General features: G+C 41.9%; 1 protein-coding gene across 8 annotated transcripts in view; it reads left to right on the top strand.

Annotated features, from left to right (window-relative positions):
- SLC4A10 (solute carrier family 4 member 10) overlaps positions 1–20,643 on the top strand; it is a 156,377-nt gene that overhangs the window by 99,595 nt on the left and 36,139 nt on the right. For 3 of the 8 annotated variants that reach the window (XM_083406508.1, XM_083406511.1, XM_083406507.1), the window contains 10 exons: positions 468–656; positions 4,557–4,648; positions 6,446–6,544; positions 13,422–13,579; positions 14,496–14,583; positions 14,903–15,049; positions 16,837–16,937; positions 17,811–17,985; positions 18,186–18,319; positions 18,794–19,039. In XM_083406508.1, coding sequence (XP_083262634.1) covers positions 468–656; positions 4,557–4,648; positions 6,446–6,544; positions 13,422–13,579; positions 14,496–14,583; positions 14,903–15,049; positions 16,837–16,937; positions 17,811–17,985; positions 18,186–18,319; positions 18,794–19,039 — 1,429 coding nt within the window. The remainder of the gene's footprint in view (positions 1–467; positions 657–4,556; positions 4,649–6,445; positions 6,545–13,421; positions 13,580–14,495; positions 14,584–14,902; positions 15,050–16,836; positions 16,938–17,810; positions 17,986–18,185; positions 18,320–18,793; positions 19,040–20,643) is intronic. The other 5 variants (XM_083406509.1, XM_083406513.1, XM_083406512.1 and 2 more) reach the window with 3 other exon arrangements.

Raw genomic sequence — 20,643 nt, 5'->3', positions numbered from 1 at the left:
CACTGGATACATAGCTCCACCATCAGAAAAGCCACTTTGTGGCATTTCATCAGTGAACAAAATGTTGACAGCAAGTGAGTGTTGCATAACTATGAAGACCAGCTTCCTGGAAGCCAGCTGCTCTCATCCAAGCATGAGCAGTTTCCAGAGGCGTGCGAAGACTTTTTATTCTATGAGAAAGCCGAAGGCATGTTCATATTTGGTTACCTGTTAATCTACATATACAACAAACTTTGCTGGGTTCGTCAAGAACGACAGATTTGGGAGTTAGTCTATCTCACCCAGAAAATATTGTGCTATTATGGGGCAACATGCAATGACCCAAATATTTTGTTGGATTTCTGAACCAGGAATTCCTCAGTGATGTTTGCTAGTTCTCCTTTTGTTGTTGTTGTTGTTGCTGCTATTTGACTCCTTGTGATCCTAGCTCCTGGTGTCATTCGATCATTTGCCTTTTATATTTTCAGACATGATTCTTGATCAACAAGTAGGCTCAGGACAGCTCAGTGAAGATGTTCGCCACAGGGTGCACGAAGCTCTGCTCAAACAGCACCACCATCAGAATCAGAAGAAGCTAAGCAATAGGATCCCAATAGTCAGGTCCTTTGCTGATATTGGCAAGAAACAGTCTGAACCTCATTCCATGGACAAAAATGGTAAAGTGTCATGTTATTTCAGTAAAAATTACTGGCAGCTCTTGCAAGATATTTGTCAAATGAAACACATGTATTGCACACCTTCAAACCTGAAACCGCTTGGCCTTAAACTACTGACTCTTCCTGTGTCACTGGCACAACATCACTGCAACACCTGTATAACCTATCACATTAGAGAGCATTGTTCTCTTTAGTTTTTTCCTTTCTGATCATAGTGAGAGCAGGCTGTGGTCCATTCACTTTGGAAAGCTAACACTACAAGATATGGGAATAGGACTTTCTTGGCAGTGTCCCAGGAATTACAGAAGAGTTTCCTGATAGAGTTTGCCAACCTGGTAAGCAGACTGAAAGGCCAACAGGGTAGCTTGTACAGTCCTTCTGTTTATGCCAGGTGTTCAGGGATGTGCTCTAGTTTAATTAGTTTCTCAATTTTCAGTTGAATTAGATTCTGTTTTTTACACTAGGTTTTTTTCCCTTTCCCCCCTCTTGTTTTGGTATATATACTATAGCCACACATACTTGATAGCTTGCAAATGGATCATACAGTATCTTTATTGATTTCCATTGTAAGCCATTTCATGTTTTGTAATGTGCAGCGGAGAAGGTATTTGCAGTAGGAAGTCAAACAAAGGTTTCGTGGTGTTATGCAGGCGTGGCTGCAGTTACGCCATTTCCCAAGCGATAAAAAGTTGGCGCATCAAGCCTCTGAGATCAGAAAGGGTGGCATTTTCAGGCTAGGGAAAACCTAATTATATTGTCTTCAAGAGACTCTTCAGTTAAGAGACTTTGTAAGTAAGTAGGCCTGTCCTTGTGCCATAAGACAAAGCCCTCAGTCAAGCTGATATCAGTCAACTCCAGGTAAGCTGTTTCAGGATTGCAGCTGAAATGCCTGAAGGTATAGTCTGCAGACTACTTAAAGCTGATATAGTTATACCTAAGATTCTTTTTGACAGTGGCAATGGTGTGTGAGTAAGATCAAAACAGGTACTGTATATTCATATTCTGTGTTCCATAAGGATACAACAAGCCTTCATAAAGTATGTGATTAGGCTTCAATGCAATTGCAAATTATAACACAAGTCAAGAGATGATTCCATTGATGTTTCAAATTCCTACTCATTAAGGGTAATTATTTCCAATGATACAACATTTTTTTAAAAAAAAAAAATATATTCTCTGAAAAATTAAGCACATGTAGGAAGTGTTGCAAGTAATGGACAGGGCAGACTTGCTAGGGCACTATATGAATGAATTCAGACAGCAAAAGCCTGGATCTGCGAGGGCATTTTCCTGGTAGTATTTTCAAAGCTTCCAGCAATGTAAAGCACCGATTCTTAGATTGCATTTGGAAATAGAAGCAAGTATGACCCTTCTTTAAAGTGAAAGGACTCTGGCCTTCAGTTGATGCTTTTTCCAAAATGCTGAAGCTTGCCATTGTGCCATGCTTACATATTATCAACTGCTGATTGCTTAAAAACTTACTGATACTGAAGTGCTATGCCTTTGTCTGAACTATACTATTTTGGACTGCTGGTATGGGACTTACATGATTCAGTGCTCTTCCATATAAAAAATTTCCTGCACACAGAAAACTTAGATATAAAGGAGAAACGTTCTAGTGTTCTAGTGTAGATTTTTTTCTTGACGTGCTTGATTATTTTTATTATTATTATATTGGGGGAATCTTGTGAGCCGCTCCCTGCAATATGAAGTGCTGCAAGTTTGATACAGTTTGACAGCCTCCGTGAGAATTAGTTAGATTTATTCCATTTTAGGAAGCAATCATTAAAAAAAACTAGTGTAGTTTTGTTTTCAAAGAAGCCTAAAAGCCTTGCTAATGTTTGAGACCACGAGGCATCCTCAAATAAATGGCCACAGCCAATATATATAGTAAGCAGTATATAACTCAGGTTTAGGAGGTGATGTTTCATGGTCTCAAGTCTTGCTCGTTTTGAGGATCTAAATTTCTTATATTGGTCATCTTTTGTTTATTTTATTTATTTGTAATGTTTTAGCCATTTAGTCTTTCTTTCTTTGGGATTCATATTTTCAATTTTGTATCAGCCACCACAAATAGTAGACTTGCAGTCCAGTCTCCACAAAGTGCTGAGCTAGAACATATACCAGTGAAAGAAATGGGATTTGTGCTAGGACACTGACTTTAAATAGGCCAAAGGCTTATGAGAATTCATTCCCAGAAACTGTGTTCAATAGTTGATGAATAGCTGAAGTAATAATGTGCCATTGAGCATGTGCAGAGTGGTACCGAGTAACCATGGTCCACCCTATCCACACATTTAGGGTTTTCAGGACATCTTGTGTGGCCCCAGCTCCGGCAGATCTCTTCTTAGAACTCAACAGTCACATGTTATCTATCTAGAATCTCTGTTTAAGATTGCTGTCCTGCATTCCTTCAATGTTTAAGGCCATTTCATGTTTGCAACATCTGATCAAGTCTGGCATCTCTCCTCTCAGTGTAGTGAGTCTTTAGCTGCCTATTTCCCACCTTGTACATTCATCCTTTTCTATTTTACTGCTTTTGTTCTTTTTTTAAAAAAAATACTTGCAGTTCAGTATCTTGAAATAAAGGTCACGTATCTCTTGATCACCTTCACCTCATAGTGAACCCTTTCTTCTCCCTATGTTCTTGTTTGTGCCCATGAATAACTAACTGTATGTTATCTAAACTCTGCTGTTGTGTCAGTCATCTTCACATTTCTTTATTTTGGTCTGTCTTTGTTGTATCTGTCTTCTAACAGGCTCATCTCATCTCTCTACCTCCCTCATCTTCTAACCTTTGGGTTCTCTAAGCTCCTTGAAGGTTCAGAGGTAGTGTACTACAAAACTATCTTGCATGAGCTTTAGGCCAATTCAAATGTTCATTCATGTTTTCACATCCGTTTCTTCTAGCATGATGTTTTTCATTGTTAATCTAGTCAATCACTTGATCTTCAGGGTTTCTGCCAGAATGTTATTAATAGCTATTCCAGCTTAGTTGGACTCTTTTTTTATATACACAAACGAGAGAGACATACAGAGTCTTAACACATTTCTGTTCAGATGGTAGAAATCACTGTTGTGTTGGTATGATTTATTTTTATGTTCTTCATTTTTTTAAAAAAAAAACCACACACATTTAGGTTAAATAAAAATGCAGGGTGGTTCGTCCAATAAATCTTGTATCTTAACACTGTATAAACTTGCATCCGTTTTATATCAATTGAATTATCATGCTTTCTTCCAAAGGTTCCTGGGCATTATAGTTTGGTTAGGGCTTACTCCAGGCTTTGGCAATCTGGTGCCCTCTGGATGTTTTGGGGTGCAGTTTCCACCTGTTTGCAACCCTGCAGTTATGCTGGCTTTTAGTTCATATTATATGGGAGGCCACCAAGTTGTTGAAGACAGCCCTGCACATACCCTCACAGTTCCCAGAGTCCTTGGGGGGGGGGGAGAGAGAAAGCATGGCTATTAAACAGTTTAAGGCTGCAATCCCAAACTCACTTATTAGGGTGTAAACTCCATCAATCACAGTGGAGCCTTCTTTTCCAACGAAACGTGCATAGCATTGGTCTGCAGGATCCGTAAATAATTTCAGAAGGCTCAAAGTATGCCCTCTGACAGTGGCCAGCTAGATGCCCTGATAACAATGTACAGCTGGATTATCTCAGTTTGTCCACACTGTTTTAAAAACGTTTGGGATAGTGAGGAAAATATGTATTGCTCTGCTCCTACAAGCAATTTGGGTTGAGAACATGGTATGGGAAAAAGGCATTCGCCTTTTGAGTCCATGTTTCACATGCCTAGAATATGAAGCGTACGTGATACCCTTAAACACCTCTTTCATTTTTATTATAATAATACAGATAATTGTTAGTATTCTGTAATAACAATTTTTTCCAGCAGGTCAGCTTGTTTCCCCACAGTCTGCACCAGCCAGCATTGAAACAAAAAATGATGTGAGCAGAGAAAACAGCAGTGTTGATTTCAGCAAGGTAAGACTTTTACCGTCTTGAATTTTTGGATGGTAAGGATGTAGTTTAGGTGTGTTCAATAAAGCATGTCTCATCTCAGTGTTATGAGTTGTTGCCGCTCATTGTTTCATACCACACATATTTTATTTAGAATAAAAGGGGGGGATGTTTAATAATTTAAAGTAAACTATTTTCCCCCCTTGAAAATGTTGGGTCATTTCATTCCATACCACTGTGAAGACATCATGAAACTTTAGAAGAGACTGTTTAGTGTCTGAGTTTGAAGATTTTTTGAGGGCCCGTGAGAAATCAGCAACAAGGGAATGCTCTCAGGCCAGTCGCATCTCTGACAATGGAACAGGAGAAAAGATCAATGCTTATCTCTTGCTCCAAGAGAGAGACTTGGAACATCTTTCTGCAGCATCGTCCAGATGCATGCATTTACCCTTCCCATGAATACCTGCAACCCCAGAAGTAATAGACAATGAAAGCAGCCCTACATTTCCAAGAGCTAAAGATCCAACTAGTCTTGTGGCAGTGGAATCCTGGGGGCTCTTTGGTCAAGGTTCTTGCACTAGACTTCCACTTTCTTCTCATTGGCTGCCCTGTTGTTATTGAGTGGCCTGTAGCTCTGGTAGAACATGTAGCTTTCCACATAGAAGGTCTCAGGTTCAACCTTGGGCATCTCCATGGAGGGCTGGGAAAGACCTCTGTCTCAAATCCTGCACAGCCATTGCAAGTCAGCATAGACAATAACAATCTAGGTGGACTAATGGCCTAATGGTATAAGGCAGATTCCTATGTTCCTTACCTTCAAAAGTGGCTTCTGCCAGTTCTTTCTTGGGATGAAGCCCACTCCTTAGTGTGTCTGGGACTAGCTAGCCAATGAAAGAAAGTGGAATCCATCACAATGGGATTCTTTGTTTAGAAACTCCAGTATACAGGTCTAAAACGGTCCACCAGGTCTTGCCATTTGGCTCACCCACCTGCCCCACACCCTGCTGCCAAATGTGGGGCAGGTAAAAGACACCGTTGGGTGAAAAGGAGTGTGCAGGTGCCATCAGTCGGCAGCCCCTGCAGATCTTAGCATTTTACCTCTCAGCTGATCTTTGGGGCTTGCATAGGGCTGCACAGGGACTTCTGTGCACACCGTCATGTAAAAGTGGGTCACCTGACATCACTGTGACATTGGGTGATTGGCAGGGGATTGTCCACCAAGTGGCAGGAGAGGTAAGGATCTGGCCCATCAGCTGGATCCAGTTGCCCATTCCTGGTTTAGAGAGCCACATTTTCTGGCTGATTTCTTAGCCTGCTTGCCTACAAGCCAGGTGACTGCAAAATCACAGCCAGGTTTTAGACCGCACGCTAAATCCTAGCTCCTGCGCCATGCCGTGATATTTCGTTGCTTACAGCATTGGCTGTTGAAAGAGCACCGGGGGGGGGGGGAGAGTGGAGACCTAGTGCTTGCCTGAATGAGAACCCTTGCCATGTCTTTTTGGAGTGAACAGTTTTCACTACAAAGGTGCCCTGAAAGCACATTTGCATGAGATATAGGTTTGACAGCTACAGCCACACTGGTTGGCCTCAGCTGACCATAGCTTGGGGTGAACGCAGACTGGTAGCAGGATATTTTTTCCCCAACCATGATTCTCTTCTAAGGGAATTGATGCGAGCAGTGCTTTGAATCCGTTGTTGAATGTGACATCCAGTCAGTGTAACCGAGCCAGAAACTAGTTATGTGCTTGCTCCATCTGGTGCCAGACAGAATATGAGAAGCAGCTTTTTGTACCAGCTGAAGTCTGTTAATTGTGCGTGCAGGGACTAGGAGACCAACAAAAAGGGCATAACAGTAGTCTATTTGGGATGAAACAAAGACATGAAAAAGGACACCTGCATCAGGAAGAGAGAGAGAGAGAGGTGAGGACCTACTCTGGCTATCTTTCTACGGTGATTGCGAGCAGAGTCTATTTCTAAATGTCCGTACTGGGTTCAAAACCATGCTATGTCAGTGCAGTTGGCAAAAGCACAGATTCTGTACACGACATTCACATTTTTTAAAAAAGCAAATACCCCACAACCCTTCAACTGCTCTGAAGGCTGAGGATAAGCTCCCACATGTATAGAACATTCAAATGCGGTTGTGGGGCAGGGAGCAAAACGAACAAATAAATCCAGACAAACGTAAAAAATTCTGTAAAATTCCCAAAGAGAACCTCACTAAATATTACCTTCCAGTTCAAGCCTATACATGCCTGCTCAGAAGTAAGTACCATTGAGTACAGTGGGGCTTACTCACAGGTAAGAGTGTATAGGTTTGAGGTATGAGAGACCCTAATTAAAAGTGAATTTAAAAAAAGGAAAGTCATAGAAGCTCTGGAAGATATTTAGGCTCCGGGGAGCCTCTATCAAACATACTGGCCACTGGACAGACATGCAAAAAAGGTATTGCCTTCCTTTCTCCTCAAGAGTATTGACAAAACTCAGACTTTCAGCATGTAGGCATACCATAACTATGCATGAGGGGACTACAAAACGTGGGGCATTGAGGATGGCAAACAGTCCTTTATTTAAATTTCAAGTTTCATGAACATTCATTTCACGAGCCAATATTGTGCAGTGAGAAGAATGTTGGATCTAGGCTCAAATCTCCATTCGGCCATGGAGGATATGGGGTTAGTCACACTCTGACCCGCTTCAAATGTCACGCTAAGATGAGCCGTGGGTTAGCTCAAACATGTGAGCATTTATACTCCTAGAAAGGAGATTGTTCCTGTGCTCCATCCCCCTGCTGCTGCGCTGCCACGAGCTAAGCCATTGTTTGCCTTAGTGTGTCCAAACCAGGGATCATGGTTTGACTCGCCCTTAGGCAAACCATGGGCTGTAACCAAGCTTTGTTCTTGGGTTCACCTGAAGGTGACCGACACAGATGATGCGCTGAGCCAAATCATGACTTGCCTCACTGCAGCAGCAGGGTTGTAGGAGAAGCAAAGTGACCGCCATCACCTTTCTGGGAGCTTGTATTTGCAGCAAGCATCAGACAAGACACGGATGGTACTTGCTGCCTTGTGTCTCTTTCATTTAGCAGAGGATCTTAGCTGTCAAAGGTTTACCTGCTAGAAGCTCTTCCTCACGGCACCATCTTATTTCCCCAATTGCACTTCTGCAAGCCTCCCATATATTTCATGTGAAGCCGTACAGAAGCCGTTCTATCTATCTATGAGACATTTTTTTGTAGAAAGCAAACAATAAATGCAGTAGTAGTAGCAATAGTAATAATAGTAATAATAATAATAATAATAATAATAATAATAATAATAATAATACACTTGCTGGTCATAAAGCCTAATGGCCACTGTTGATTCATTATGCTTTATGGAAACCCCCTCCCCTCTGTAAATGAAATACCTCATAACTTACCATAAGCCTCCATTGATGTTTGAGGAAACATTAATGTGGTAATCAGGGGTGGGTTCTCAAGGGATTGCCTCGTTTGCTGGCCAATTATTTTTGCAGTTGGCGGAGGTGCTGCAGATTCAATTCTTGTGTGTGTGCATGCGCCATATTCTCCTTTATGGAGAGTTGCCAGCGGACATGGCAAAGGACATGAAAAATTGGCAGGAAAAATGTCCTTCCAGTCTGCATGCACCCACATTCTCTCTCCGCGCTGTCCTTCCTGCTTTCCCCCGTGGTGCACACCTCGGGCAGTAGCAGCTGACTACCTCCCCAGAAGCAGTTATGCACAAAAGCACAAAATAAAGAATGCATTTGCCTGCTTCTACATGCTTCCTTAAGGCCCTGTGTTTTTTGGACTGGTGAAATTTCAATCAGTGGAAATTGGGGAGCATGTGTGCATGCTGTGTGTGTCTATGAAGAAATGCATCGTATACACATGCACATAGTCACGGGTGCCAGCTTGAATAAAATATTGGGGGGGCGGTGTCCCCAGGTAAGCCCCGCTCCACATAATCAATTACATAACACAGCACAAACACGTCATTTGAATGGCAATGCCCATCAACTTTTGAGGGGGCCTCAGATATTTTATGGGGAAGGCAAAGGGCCCTCGCTCCCTAGGAGTTGGTTCCTATGAACACAATTCCTCCACAGAAAAGCACTCCCACTGTATACGAGTCCTCAATTAGAGCCTTTCAATCAAAAGTCACTCGAAATCCCTTCCAAGCGTGTACATATGCTTTCCTCCATCTGTGGCAAACCCCTTTCTGAAAAGTAGCCACAATTTTAAGTGATCCTTGATGATAATTCCTTGGTACTGGATCGATATATAAACTTAAAATTATTTCCCCATAAGGGATATGTATATAAGATGGCAAAACAACAACAACACAACAGTGAAAAGAGGCTTTGTTTGGCCTTATTTTTTGGGGTGGTGGAGATGTTCAAGTTTTGAGAGAGATTTCATGACACAGACAACTCCATTACGCTTAAATTCTGTCTATGTGCCAGAGCCATTTGCAAGAAAGCAACTTTGTAAACAGTATTGAAGACACTGCACACTGGCGCTGACAGATGGCAGTGAGATAGACATTAAAATGGTCACTTTAACAGTTTATATTGGATTTGGTCACTGTTTTTGTGTTTAGATTGGTAATGGGAAAGCAAATGGGGAAAAGTATTGCAATTTGAAATTCTCAAAATATGAAGCTGTGATATCAATTTGAACATGTTGTTTTGTGAATCACTGTATTTTCCTCTTCATAACATTTAGAAAGGTACTATAGGGAGAATGCAAATAGAATATGCTTACAAACGCCAGACAGTTGCCACTGTGAAATCAATGAAAGGAACCAAGAGGGGGGGAAATATTTAAAGCCTTTACATAATTTGACCAGTTTTGCTAACTAGGAACTAATCCTTCTAGCAACCAGGAATTTTAATGGCAATAGCGAATTGATGCACAGTTTGCCTACACTTTTAGCTTTTATTAAACCAATTGATTCTGGTTGAAAAGTCAGATTTGATTTCAATTCTGTTGTAATCAGAGTGAGAAGGAAAGGTAGGTATTCTAGAATACTGTATAGGCAAATGCAAAATTGTAATTTGCGAATCGTATCGTTAACACTTTGGCCAGAAATGGCGGAACTTACTGGAAGAATAAGAAATCAAGAGAACAAACTTTTTATAAAAGAATGGAAATGGTTTATTGAATATTTACAGATAAATTGTAAACAAATAAAAACACTGGCAGGATTATTGTAATAGCCTGCAGCTACATAAGAGTATATATAAAGTATATATAAAGAAGATAAATAAATAAGTTAAGTAAATCTGGATATGCAGAAGATATTAAAAATAAATTTAAGGAACCACAGAAAGAGGGGAAAGGAAGTCAAATTTTAAAATGTCAAAATAATTGTAAAATCAGTGAAATGTATGTATCTGAAAAGTATAAATAAAATTTAAAAAACCAAACAAAACCCCCACTTTGGCCAGAAAGTATTGATATTTTTAATTACTAGTTAACAGGGCTATACCATGACCAGAACATATGCCATATGCCATTAAGGCATAACTATTCAGGTGGCGCTGTGGTCTAAACCACAGAGCCTAGGACTTGCCTAGGCTCAGAAGGTTGGCGGTTCGAATCCCCGCGACGGGGTGAGCTCCCGTTACTCAGTCCCTGCTCCTGCCAACCTAGCAGTTTGAAAGCACGTCAAAGCGCAAGTAGATAAATAGGTACAGCTCCGGCGGGAAGGTAAACGGCGTTTCCGTTCGCTGCTCTGGTTTGCTGGCCACATGACCCGGAAGCTGAACGCCGGCTCCCTCGGCCAGTAAAGCGAGATGAGCACCACAACCCCAGAGTCATCCATGACTGGACCTGACGGTCAGGGGTCCCTTTACCTAACTGCCAACTATTATGTATAACTACCTATATTTTGCTGTTGGTATGGCTACACGGAGGAGGAATCTAGGACATAATAGAGCCATTGCTGTGATATGGTACCTACATTCCTTCCATTTGTATTTGCCAGAGCATCAGCACAGAAGTTCCTATCAATGGGAGTTCTTTCCTTCATTCACTTTTTTCTCAGTAGAAAGATTAGATACCATTTTGGACCTTTGGAGTGCTGATAATACTGAATTGCTGTGCAGTACGACTGCTCTCCTCCCCACTCCTTCCCTATTTTCTAAAAAAAAAATGCTAATGCACCACTGTCAATCCCTGCATAGTTACAGAACCACTTCCCTAGTTACTGTTCAGGGATCAAGAGGTTCTCCCAAGCTCTTCCATTTCTCAGTCTGATTACCCTTCAGAAGGCGCTAATTAGGGAGCTCTGTTTACAGTTTACCTTCTTAGGTTGCATAGGTGGAAAATCCTCCTTCAGACTCGATTCTAAGCTCGTGTTTTGTGGTGAGAGATAACCAAAGACTGCCAGCTGGCAGCTTCCCAAAATTGCAAAGACTTGTGGCCAATATAATCCACTATGCTGGTGGCACTCGTTAAGAAATCCGAAGGCTGACAGACAAGGGAAATTATAGACGACAGTCAAACATTCAGGGAAGGGAAATGCCACTGGCTGATTTCCATTGCCCATTGATTATTTCTATTAAATTTATACTGGCTAGTTTGTGGAAGATTTTAGGAGGAAGAAGATCCAGGAACATTAGCCATGCCTCTTCCCTCCCTGCATATTTACTCACATTCCCCTGCAACTTCCTCTGCCTTTGGGTGGGGAAACCTTCAGAAAAACCATTCAAGCCAAAGAAAACAGTTTTCTTTTAGTGAGTGTAATCTGGGCAAAAACTCCCACCAATATACCTGGGGTGGAGAACCTGTGGCATTCCAGATGTAGCTGTACCTTAGTTCCCATCAGCCTTAGCTAGTGCACAGGGAGTTTTTTTTAAAAAAAACATGTACACCCCTTTTTGCCTAAAGGCCTCAGAGTGGCTTGTAACATAGAACAAGATTGTAGCCACACAATACAAATGAATGAATGAATCTTTATTTGCGTCAGCCATCGGCCATAGCAGTAAAACAACAATACGATATACAGTGGTACCTCGGGTATCTTAATTCGTTCTGGAGGTCCGTTCTTAACCTGAAACTGTTCTTAACCTGAAGCACCTCTTTAGCTAGTGGGGCCTCCTGCTGCTGCCATGCCGCCGGAGCATGATTTCTGTTCTTATCCTGAAGCAAAGTTCTTAACCTGAAGCACTATTTCTGGGTTAGCGGAGTCTGTAACCTGAAGCGTATGTAACCCGAGGTACCACTGTACAAAGAATAGAAATAAAAAGTCAATTATATAAAATGCATTTTAAGGTTTTGAATCAATAGTCAGATAGTGGATCTTATTCTGATTGCCCCAGCTAAAAACCTTGCAACCTTTGCTGTCACCTGCTCATCTTGAGCTGCCAAGAGAAAGGACACTGTGGCAGTGGTTGGGCGACCCAGAATGGATAATAAAAGAGAGGTGATAATCTCATTCCTCAAGTCTTTATAAAGAGTGCAAGCCAGAAGGGCATGTGCCACCGATTCGGTAGTGCCATCTTCACAGTGACAGTAACACAAAAGATTAAAAATAAATATTGGCTTACAACTCATAAGAAGTAACTGCAGCATCAAACGATTCAATTCCCTTCATCCAGAAACCTGCATCTACACCAGTTTCCTAAGAAAACAATGATGTGGCTAGGCACATCTCTGTGGGGAGGACATTCTGTGGACATGGAGCCACCACTAAAAAGGCCCTGGCATGGGCCCCTGTGCTACTTGTGAGCTTCTAAGTGTTGTTGGATTGCAGGTTCCCCACTCCTGAAATATGCCCCTGGAAAACTAAGGCTTGTCCCATTTTGCAGGATGTTTTACAGTGCATTTAACAGTTGATAGTGCATTGCATTGTAGCTTTGGCATGTATTGCGTCAGCTCAAATCCCAAGCCCATTTACTTGTAAATTATTCTCATAAATTTCCGTGGGACTTGCAGCCAATGACCACAATCCAGCATAGAATTAAACATATTGAATCAACAATCTTAACATGCCTAACTCTGTGCTGAACTATGCCCAGGGCTTCCCTGATAACATTGCTCTTTGTGCCATAGGACAGGGTACATTAAGACACATTGCATATGCTCAGTACAAAAGGACTACTAACCAACTTCCTGTTGCACCATTAGGCAAATGCTAAGACACGAGTTTGACATGAAAAAATATTCAGCTGATTAACCAAGTCTTCAGTTCGTTAACATTAAATGTAGTTAGGTGATTGCTGGGGCTTCGGAATGATGACAGCAGGTTTCTTGAAGAGGTAACTTAATATTGAAAAGTCAAGTCCAGCATTTGCTATGCTTTAGCAACAAGAAATAATCACCAACTTTGTAAAGAAGGGGTGGAGGCCTTGCGTCCCTCCAGATGTTGAACTACAACTTGCAGCATCCCTTGCCATGCCATGCCATGCTGGATGGTGCCAATGGAAGTTGAAGTTCAACAATATCTGGAGGGTTGCCCCTGGATTAAGCAAAAATTCTGCTTAGAATACAAAAAGGAGTCTGTTTCATAGGGCTAAAGACTTGCTTGATTAACTGATAATGCTCTTTGAATCTGCAAAGTTTTCACTGATTGATCACGGCAGTTAACATATTTAAGATTGCTAATAAATAAATACTAATCAACAGTTGCTAAGTCGTTCTGTGGTTGGTGATCAACGATGTCATAAACTTACTGTGTCAGTGAAGTGAAAGAAAACAAGTTTTTGCATTTATCTGTGGTCTCTTGTTACTTCCCACAAGTTTCCACTCCCTTCTGTGTGATGTCTTCCTTTTTCTACACTTGATCAGGTTGACCTGCATTTCATGAAAAAGATCCCTCCTGGAGCCGAAGCGTCAAACATTCTGGTTGGCGAGCTGGAATTCTTGGACCGTGCTGTAGTGGCTTTTGTTAGGTTGTCTCCCGCCATGCTGCTTTCGGGACTAGCAGAAGTTCCGATCCCAACGAGGTGATTTTATAACCAGAGCCGAGAAAGAAAGGCACATTTCCCAGTTAACAAACAAAGGACCAGGACCTAGATAGGCATTGTAAATGATGCATGAAAGCCTCTTTGAATCATTTTATATGTCACACATTTCCATATGTGTGCAGTAACAAAGTGCCGAACTCTGTGTAGTTGGTTAAGAGCGGTAGTCTCATAATCTGGTGAACTGGGTTCGCTTCTCCACTCCTCCACATGCAGCTGCTGGGTGACCTTGGGCCAGTCACACTTCTCTGAAGTCTCTCAGCCCCACTCACCTCACAGAGTGTTTGTTGTGGGGGAGGAAGGGAAAGGAGAATGTTAGCCGCTTTGAGACTCCTTCGGGTAGTGTAAAAGCGGGATATCAAATCCAAACTCTTCTTCTTGCCTGGATGGAGAGAGGGGCTTGACAGAGGACAGCTGTCTAGAAACCTAACTTACACATGGGTGAAATGTAGCCTGAAGCAGAAAGTTAGGAGCCCCATTTGTTGTTTCCTTCCCTTCTTTTTTTTGCCTCCGACTCCATCCACCAGTGACATGTGATGTCTGGAAGGCTACCCATGAGGGAATGCATTCCTTCCCCTGGAAAATATCCCCTAACCCCTGTGGTAGATGAGTCTAAGGCCTTCTCCCGAACTTGCTGCCCATAGGAGCTGCCTTTGACTTTAGGACAGGCCTAATTGTCTCACTAAAAACACACTTGGATCAAGCTTTTGTTTTGTGCATCCGTTTTTAAAAGAAATCCTTCCATTTGAGGTCACTATTTTTTAAAAATGCCGCAATCCATTCAGTCTAGCTAGAAACACTATAGGGGTTGTTTCTTTTTGCTTACTTTTAGTTTAATCGTGTTAGGGCTACATAACTGGATGTCCTTTGAATATTTTTGCTTTCCATTTGTTCGTAGATTTTTATTTATTCTTCTGGGACCTCTAGGAAAAGGCCAACAGTTCCATGAGATTGGCAGGTCAATTGGAACCTTAATGACAGATGAGGTATTTATCTATTAACAGCAGTTAAAGCTTACTTAGAAACAACCTGTTTAAACCTAAAAGTAAACCTGTGTTGAGATGTTTTTTGTCTCCCAAGTATACCTAAAACACTTCGCTTGAATTGTAGGTAGCAGCTTTCACATTCTGCTTAAATCAAACTTCTACAATAAGCAAAGAGTTCACTGTGCTAAAGTGTATTTTTTGTACATAGAAGACTTTCAGGGAAGTTGCATGCTTTATGTAAGCAGTTGTGTGAATGTGTGGGATTTTATATGCCCTCCTTATAAGAAAAGTCTCATGTATTTTCTTGTGTCTCTGACAGGTGTTTCATGATGTTGCCTACAAAGCTAAAGATCGTAATGATTTGGTTGCTGGGATTGATGAGTTTCTCGACCAGGTGACAGTTCTCCCTCCTGGAGAATGGGACCCAACGATTCGTATAGAGCCCCCCAAAAATGTTCCCTCTCAGGTTTGTGTACATTTCATGTTTTTATTGTTGTTGGTGTTTTTTTAATGTGAAGGGACTGTTATGTACTGAGTTGTATAGGATCCAAAATGCAGCAGTCTGATTGGTCCTAGAAAGATAGGATCCAAAATGCAGCAGTCTGATTGGTCCTAGAACAATGCAACAGTATGATTGGTCTGCAGGAGCCACCCAATCCAGCTCCAGGTGGAAGTGAATCCACAACCTGATTGGCGCACAGAAGAATCCTGGAATTAGCCAATCACGTGCAGCCCATTGTGTAAATGTATATAAAGCAGATATTTTGGGGGAACATTCATTCCTCATCACTACTATGAGCTGAATAAAGAGCATGAAATCCACTCTCGACTCCGAGTATATTACAGGGACTAACGCAATGAAACCATTCCATTTTTGAAACAAGAACGGAAAACAGTATATCTCCATTGTCGCTTCTGCACACACCGCCACTATCTTAACATTCTTGAAATATTCCTCAAGATATTCAAAGGAAAAACCCTATCCTGTGCAAACAGGTGATTAGGATTTTGGATTATATAGCTGATATAAAATCAACGGAGCACACTGTTAGCTCAGGGGCCACATTCTGTCATGGATAGACTTCCGGGGGCCATGCACCAATGTAGGGTATTGCCTATTGGCAAAAAAAAAAATAATAATAAAAAAAATGAGTGGAACAATGGCTGTGACTTAACTCTGTGCAGTAGGATACATTTCACCCATGCACAACTCACAGGTTTCTCTCTCGCCACACACACACACACACACACACACTTTCTCTATCCCTCCTGTTCAGGCAAATGAGTTATCACAGTTCAAGGACACATTTGGAGCAGTAAAGAACACTTGAGGTGGGCACAGAGTAGGCCTGGTGAAAGGTAGTATCTGGGGAGAGTCCTGAGGTCTGATAAGAGAGACCTTGGAGCTCCATTCAGCGTTCGGACTTGAGGTTACCCACCTGTGTTTTACTAATCATTTCTGCTTTTACAGAACAGGGCGTCCATTATATTTATTTTTACTGGTGTTATCCTTTTGACCATACAGAGGCAAATGCTTTGAATCCAATCCCACCCCAGCACACATTTTGGCATAGCACATATGCTTCCACCCCTTGTTTACAGATCCCTCGTCTTGTGGGGTGCGAGTGAAACATTGAGCATAGTGATATCACCTCAGGCATCTTCTTTAACCAAATGCTTCGGGGACAGACTTGGGAGAAAATGTGGGTGGTGACAGCAATTGCATCTATGGTGGTAATATGTCATTGGGCCCTTAGTAGGCGAGTAGTTAAGGGATATGCTCTGTCATGCTCACGCCATTCCCATACTTGGGCCTCATTGTGCTTTACCAACTCCCCAAACTATGGTTCTCTCCGGAGCAGAGGAGGTGATATGGTTTCAGAATTCATGGGAGGGAAGATTGCCATCTAGAATCCTCCTGCCGGTTTTTCTAAGGAGCAGGCGCCAATACTAACTGGTGATTTCCATGTGGCAGGGCTCATGCTGAAGCCAGGAGGAATTTTCTTAATTGATTAGCAGGTTCAAGTTGCGTCTGTCAGATTGCTGCCGGGTCATACCCAGGTGCTAACAGTCCTTACAGATTAGCACCGCTGTGTGATTTCCAACGCTTGTGGAGGGAATGATTCAAAGGCAATACCAGGAGTGTCACAGTGTGCTAGCTGACCTTGAGTAGTTTCCTTTCCTAGTCTATGATTTGAAAAATGTAAAAACATACACACATACACACAAGTCACCTCTCTTTCTCTCATGTAGGAGAAGCGTAAGATTCCAGGTGTGCCAAATGGAAATGCTGCTCATGGAGACATAGCACCAGTTGGAGGTCACTCAGGACCAGAACTGCAACGTACTGGAAGGTTAGTAATAATTCAATTAATTTTTTTAAAAAACCAGCAACAACAAACCAAATATTGTAATATATTTGTGGGGGTTTTTTTGTTTTTTTAATAAGACATGGTTGGCTTAATTTTTTTTTTAAAAAAAGGTTTTGAAGTTTATTTTAAAGTTTTATCATGTTTACGCTGCATTTTCTTAACTAATAAGTGGGCTATAAATATTTTTAATATTTTTTTATTTAAAAAACCCAAGGTCACTTTGCTTCCTAGCAGTTGAGCTTCTCCTGCTTGATCAGAACATCTGTGAAGAAAATTCACCAAGCCTCTTACCCAAAAGTAGTAAGACTACACCTTGAGGCCTTTAATAAAAGGCTGTATTTTTACACAATTAAAGGAATCCCTGTAGAACTACTTAAAGTGCAGTCAGTTTCCTACCTCAGTTAAACACTTTGCATGTGTTTTGACTTACTTATTGCATTTATACCCCACCTTTGTCTTCAGGGAGCTCAAAGTGGAAATGCATAGTTCTCCATACAACAACCCAGGGAGGTAGGTTAGGTTGAGAGTAAGTGACTGGCCTCAGGTCACTCAGTGACCTTCAAGACCGAGTGGGGATTTGAACCCTGGTCTCCTGCATGCTAGTCAAACGCTCTAACCACTATACCACACTGGCTCTCCTGTATAATGTTTCAGGGCATTAAGATACTTTAGAGAGGTCTCGTCTGCTTCGTATTTGACTTTTAAAGGTGAATGCAAAGAACATATTTTCATATTAGATTTGATAACAGTGATGGGTGTTTTTCAGTTCAAAAATTCATGAGGAAGTTTGGGTTTAATGCCTTACTCTGCTTTTTCTTCTTCTTCTCTCTCTCCGCCCCCCCCCCATTTCTGCAGGATTTTTGGGGGCTTGGTTTTAGATGTCAAGAGGAAAGCGCCATTCTTTCTGAGCGACTTCACTGATGCGTTCAGCCTGCAGTGCTTAGCTTCGTTTCTCTTTCTCTACTGTGCTTGTATGTCTCCTGTTATCACGTTTGGTGGTTTGCTGGGAGAAGCAACGGATGGCCGCATAGTATGTGTCATATTTTGATCTGAATCTTCCCTATTATTTACGATTGGCACTTTTAAAGCATCCCATGACTGAATTTTGTGTGTGCGCGCGCATGCTTGGAACGTTCTATCTGGTAAAAACGGCAACTATTGCAATGCATCGCCTTGATGCTGAAATAATAGGTCTAACTTTTCCATTTCTCCCTTCCCGCCCACCTGCAGAGTGCAATAGAATCTTTGTTTGGTGCATCGATGACCGGCATAGCCTATTCGCTCTTTGGTGGACAGCCTCTGACCATACTAGGGAGTACGGGTCCAGTTCTGGTGTTTGAAAAGATACTGTTCAAATTTTGCAAGTAAGTGATCCGTTTTTCTTCTTTTGAGAGTCTCTCTGTTTCCATACTCTGTTGTGTTTGCCTTGTGAGGGGTTACTGAAGCTGAAGGACAACTCTAACTCTTAAAGAGTTAGGATGATGATGATTGTTATTTATTAAATTTTTATACAAAAATTTCTCTGCAAGCAGTTCCAGGTCAACTGAACTTTAAGGCAAGTTTGAGTAGTTTTTAAAGAAGGATAATGAGCAGCAAAGCAGGCATAAAGTAGAAACTTGCATTTCCTAAACAACAGAACCTCTCACAAGGCTTTTCTCTGCTTTACTAATGAAATATGCTTTAACTTATCACGTTGATAAATGATCATAAACAGCCATTGTCTTTGCTGTGCTTTCCAGCAAAGGCATTTGGAGGATTAGTATGTTTTCCCTGCGGCAGCAACAAACTTAATAGGTCTGGGTCTGTGCATTTGCAATCCTGTCTCCGTGTGCTTCCAGGGAATATGGGCTGTCGTACCTTTCTTTGAGAGCAAGCATTGGCTTGTGGACTGCAACTCTGTGTATCATCCTTGTTGCGACCGATGCCAGTTCGCTTGTGTGCTACATCACTCGGTTTACGGAAGAAGCTTTTGCGTCCCTTATCTGCATCATTTTCATTTACGAGGCCTTAGAGAAGCTCTTTCATCTCAGCGAGACATATCCAATCAACATGCATAACAGTTTGGAACAACTGACACATTACTCGTAAGTATGATTTCATCCGTTGTCCTGAAGGGATTTCCTTTGTTGCGGGGTGCTGTTCCCGTTGTGAGGAAGCCAAGGGGCTTCCCAATAGAAAGAGGACATTCATGTTTACATAATTTCACTAGGGCTTGCATCCTTCCGTGAAGTTCTGACAGGAAGAACCCCACATTTTCCAAACGAAAGCTTCATTTCAACAGCATGAGCACCAGCAACAGCATGAGCACCATGGCAGTGGCTCACACATGTTGGGTTTGAAAAAATAATCTGAGCAGTTAGAATATTTGTTACTCCCTGCCTCCAGGCAGTAATAGGGTGGGATTCAATTAATGAGCCCTATCAGCAGAAGCCATATGCTTCTTCTTGCACAATGGGGCTTCCCCCCTCCATTATACCCCACCCCAAAATGTGCCTGGAAGGGTTGGGAGAACCTCTGGAAAGGCATGGAAGGTGGAGGAGGAGGGTGGTATTGTTCCATCTGGGAAGCCAGAATACTTGGCCCTGGCAGAATAATTGATTTAACTCAACATTGAATTCCTCCCATAATATTTTTTTTAATTAATCCTGGCAAGCCAAAATTCCAATCCCATTTTCAAACACTGTTATCTAGAGGTGAGGCCCACATTGGCCATTGGTGATAGAGTGTGAGCTAACCTTCATCAATTTGTTGCCCTCCAGGGGGTTTTTTGAACTAAAAGTCCCATCAGTCCCAGCTCACTTTCTCTGGGACTTAGGAAGGTCATTTTGAATCCTGAGTTTGCCTTTGGTGGCATTGGCTACCCCTCCGAGTTTGGTGTCATCTGCATATTTGATGAGCATCCCCTCAATTCTTTCACCCAAGTCATTTATAAAGACGTTGAACAACAACTGGCCCAGGACAGAACCTTGTGGCACCCCCTTCATTCCTTTTTTTTCCAGAATGACAAGGAACATTTAGTGAGCACTGTTTATGTTTGGTCAGCCGGCCAGGTACAGATTCACCTAGACTTGCCTGATCCACCTCACATTTTAGCAGCTTCTTCACAAGCATACCATGAGGAACTTCATCAAAAGCCTTAATTGCCACTGAAATCATTGAGAGACTCAAACAATTTGTCCATTGATTTCCATATAACCTAAGTTCAACTAAGTTAGTCTGGATCCAGTCCATAGCCAGGGTGGCCAGATTCAAAAGGTGGTGAGGAGTCCTGCATCTCTTAATAATTGCGTCAAAAAGAAAACACAAGCCATGCCTGCTGAAATTAAAAGTGCAGGACCCTTGCTCACTTTTGCATCGGACCACCCTGACCATAGTGCTAAAATGCTAAACCATAGTGCTAAATCTGTTTGCCCTGAGCTGCATTGTAATTGACACTATGATGCCATTTTGGCTTCAGTGTGTAAAACTGCTAAGATAGATTGCCTTGAGTTCCCAAACCCTTTCTTGTCTCCCATTCCTGAGCAGTAGCAAGGTACGACAGTGAGATCTATAACAGGAGATACATGGGAGCAGTTTCACGTACCAAAGATATCTAGGGATAATTGCGGTTGTCATATGAGGCAACTTTTATTATATTAAAAAAAAAATGCTGCCTGAGATGTGAAACTGACAAAAAACATGACTGCTC

Source organism: Podarcis tiliguerta (assembly GCF_965153285.1).
Source record: "Podarcis tiliguerta genome assembly, chromosome: 1".
Taxonomy (NCBI): Eukaryota; Metazoa; Chordata; class Lepidosauria; order Squamata; family Lacertidae; genus Podarcis; species Podarcis tiliguerta.
Note: the sequence above shows the minus strand (reverse complement) of the source record. Positions and strands in the feature narration are given on the sequence as shown.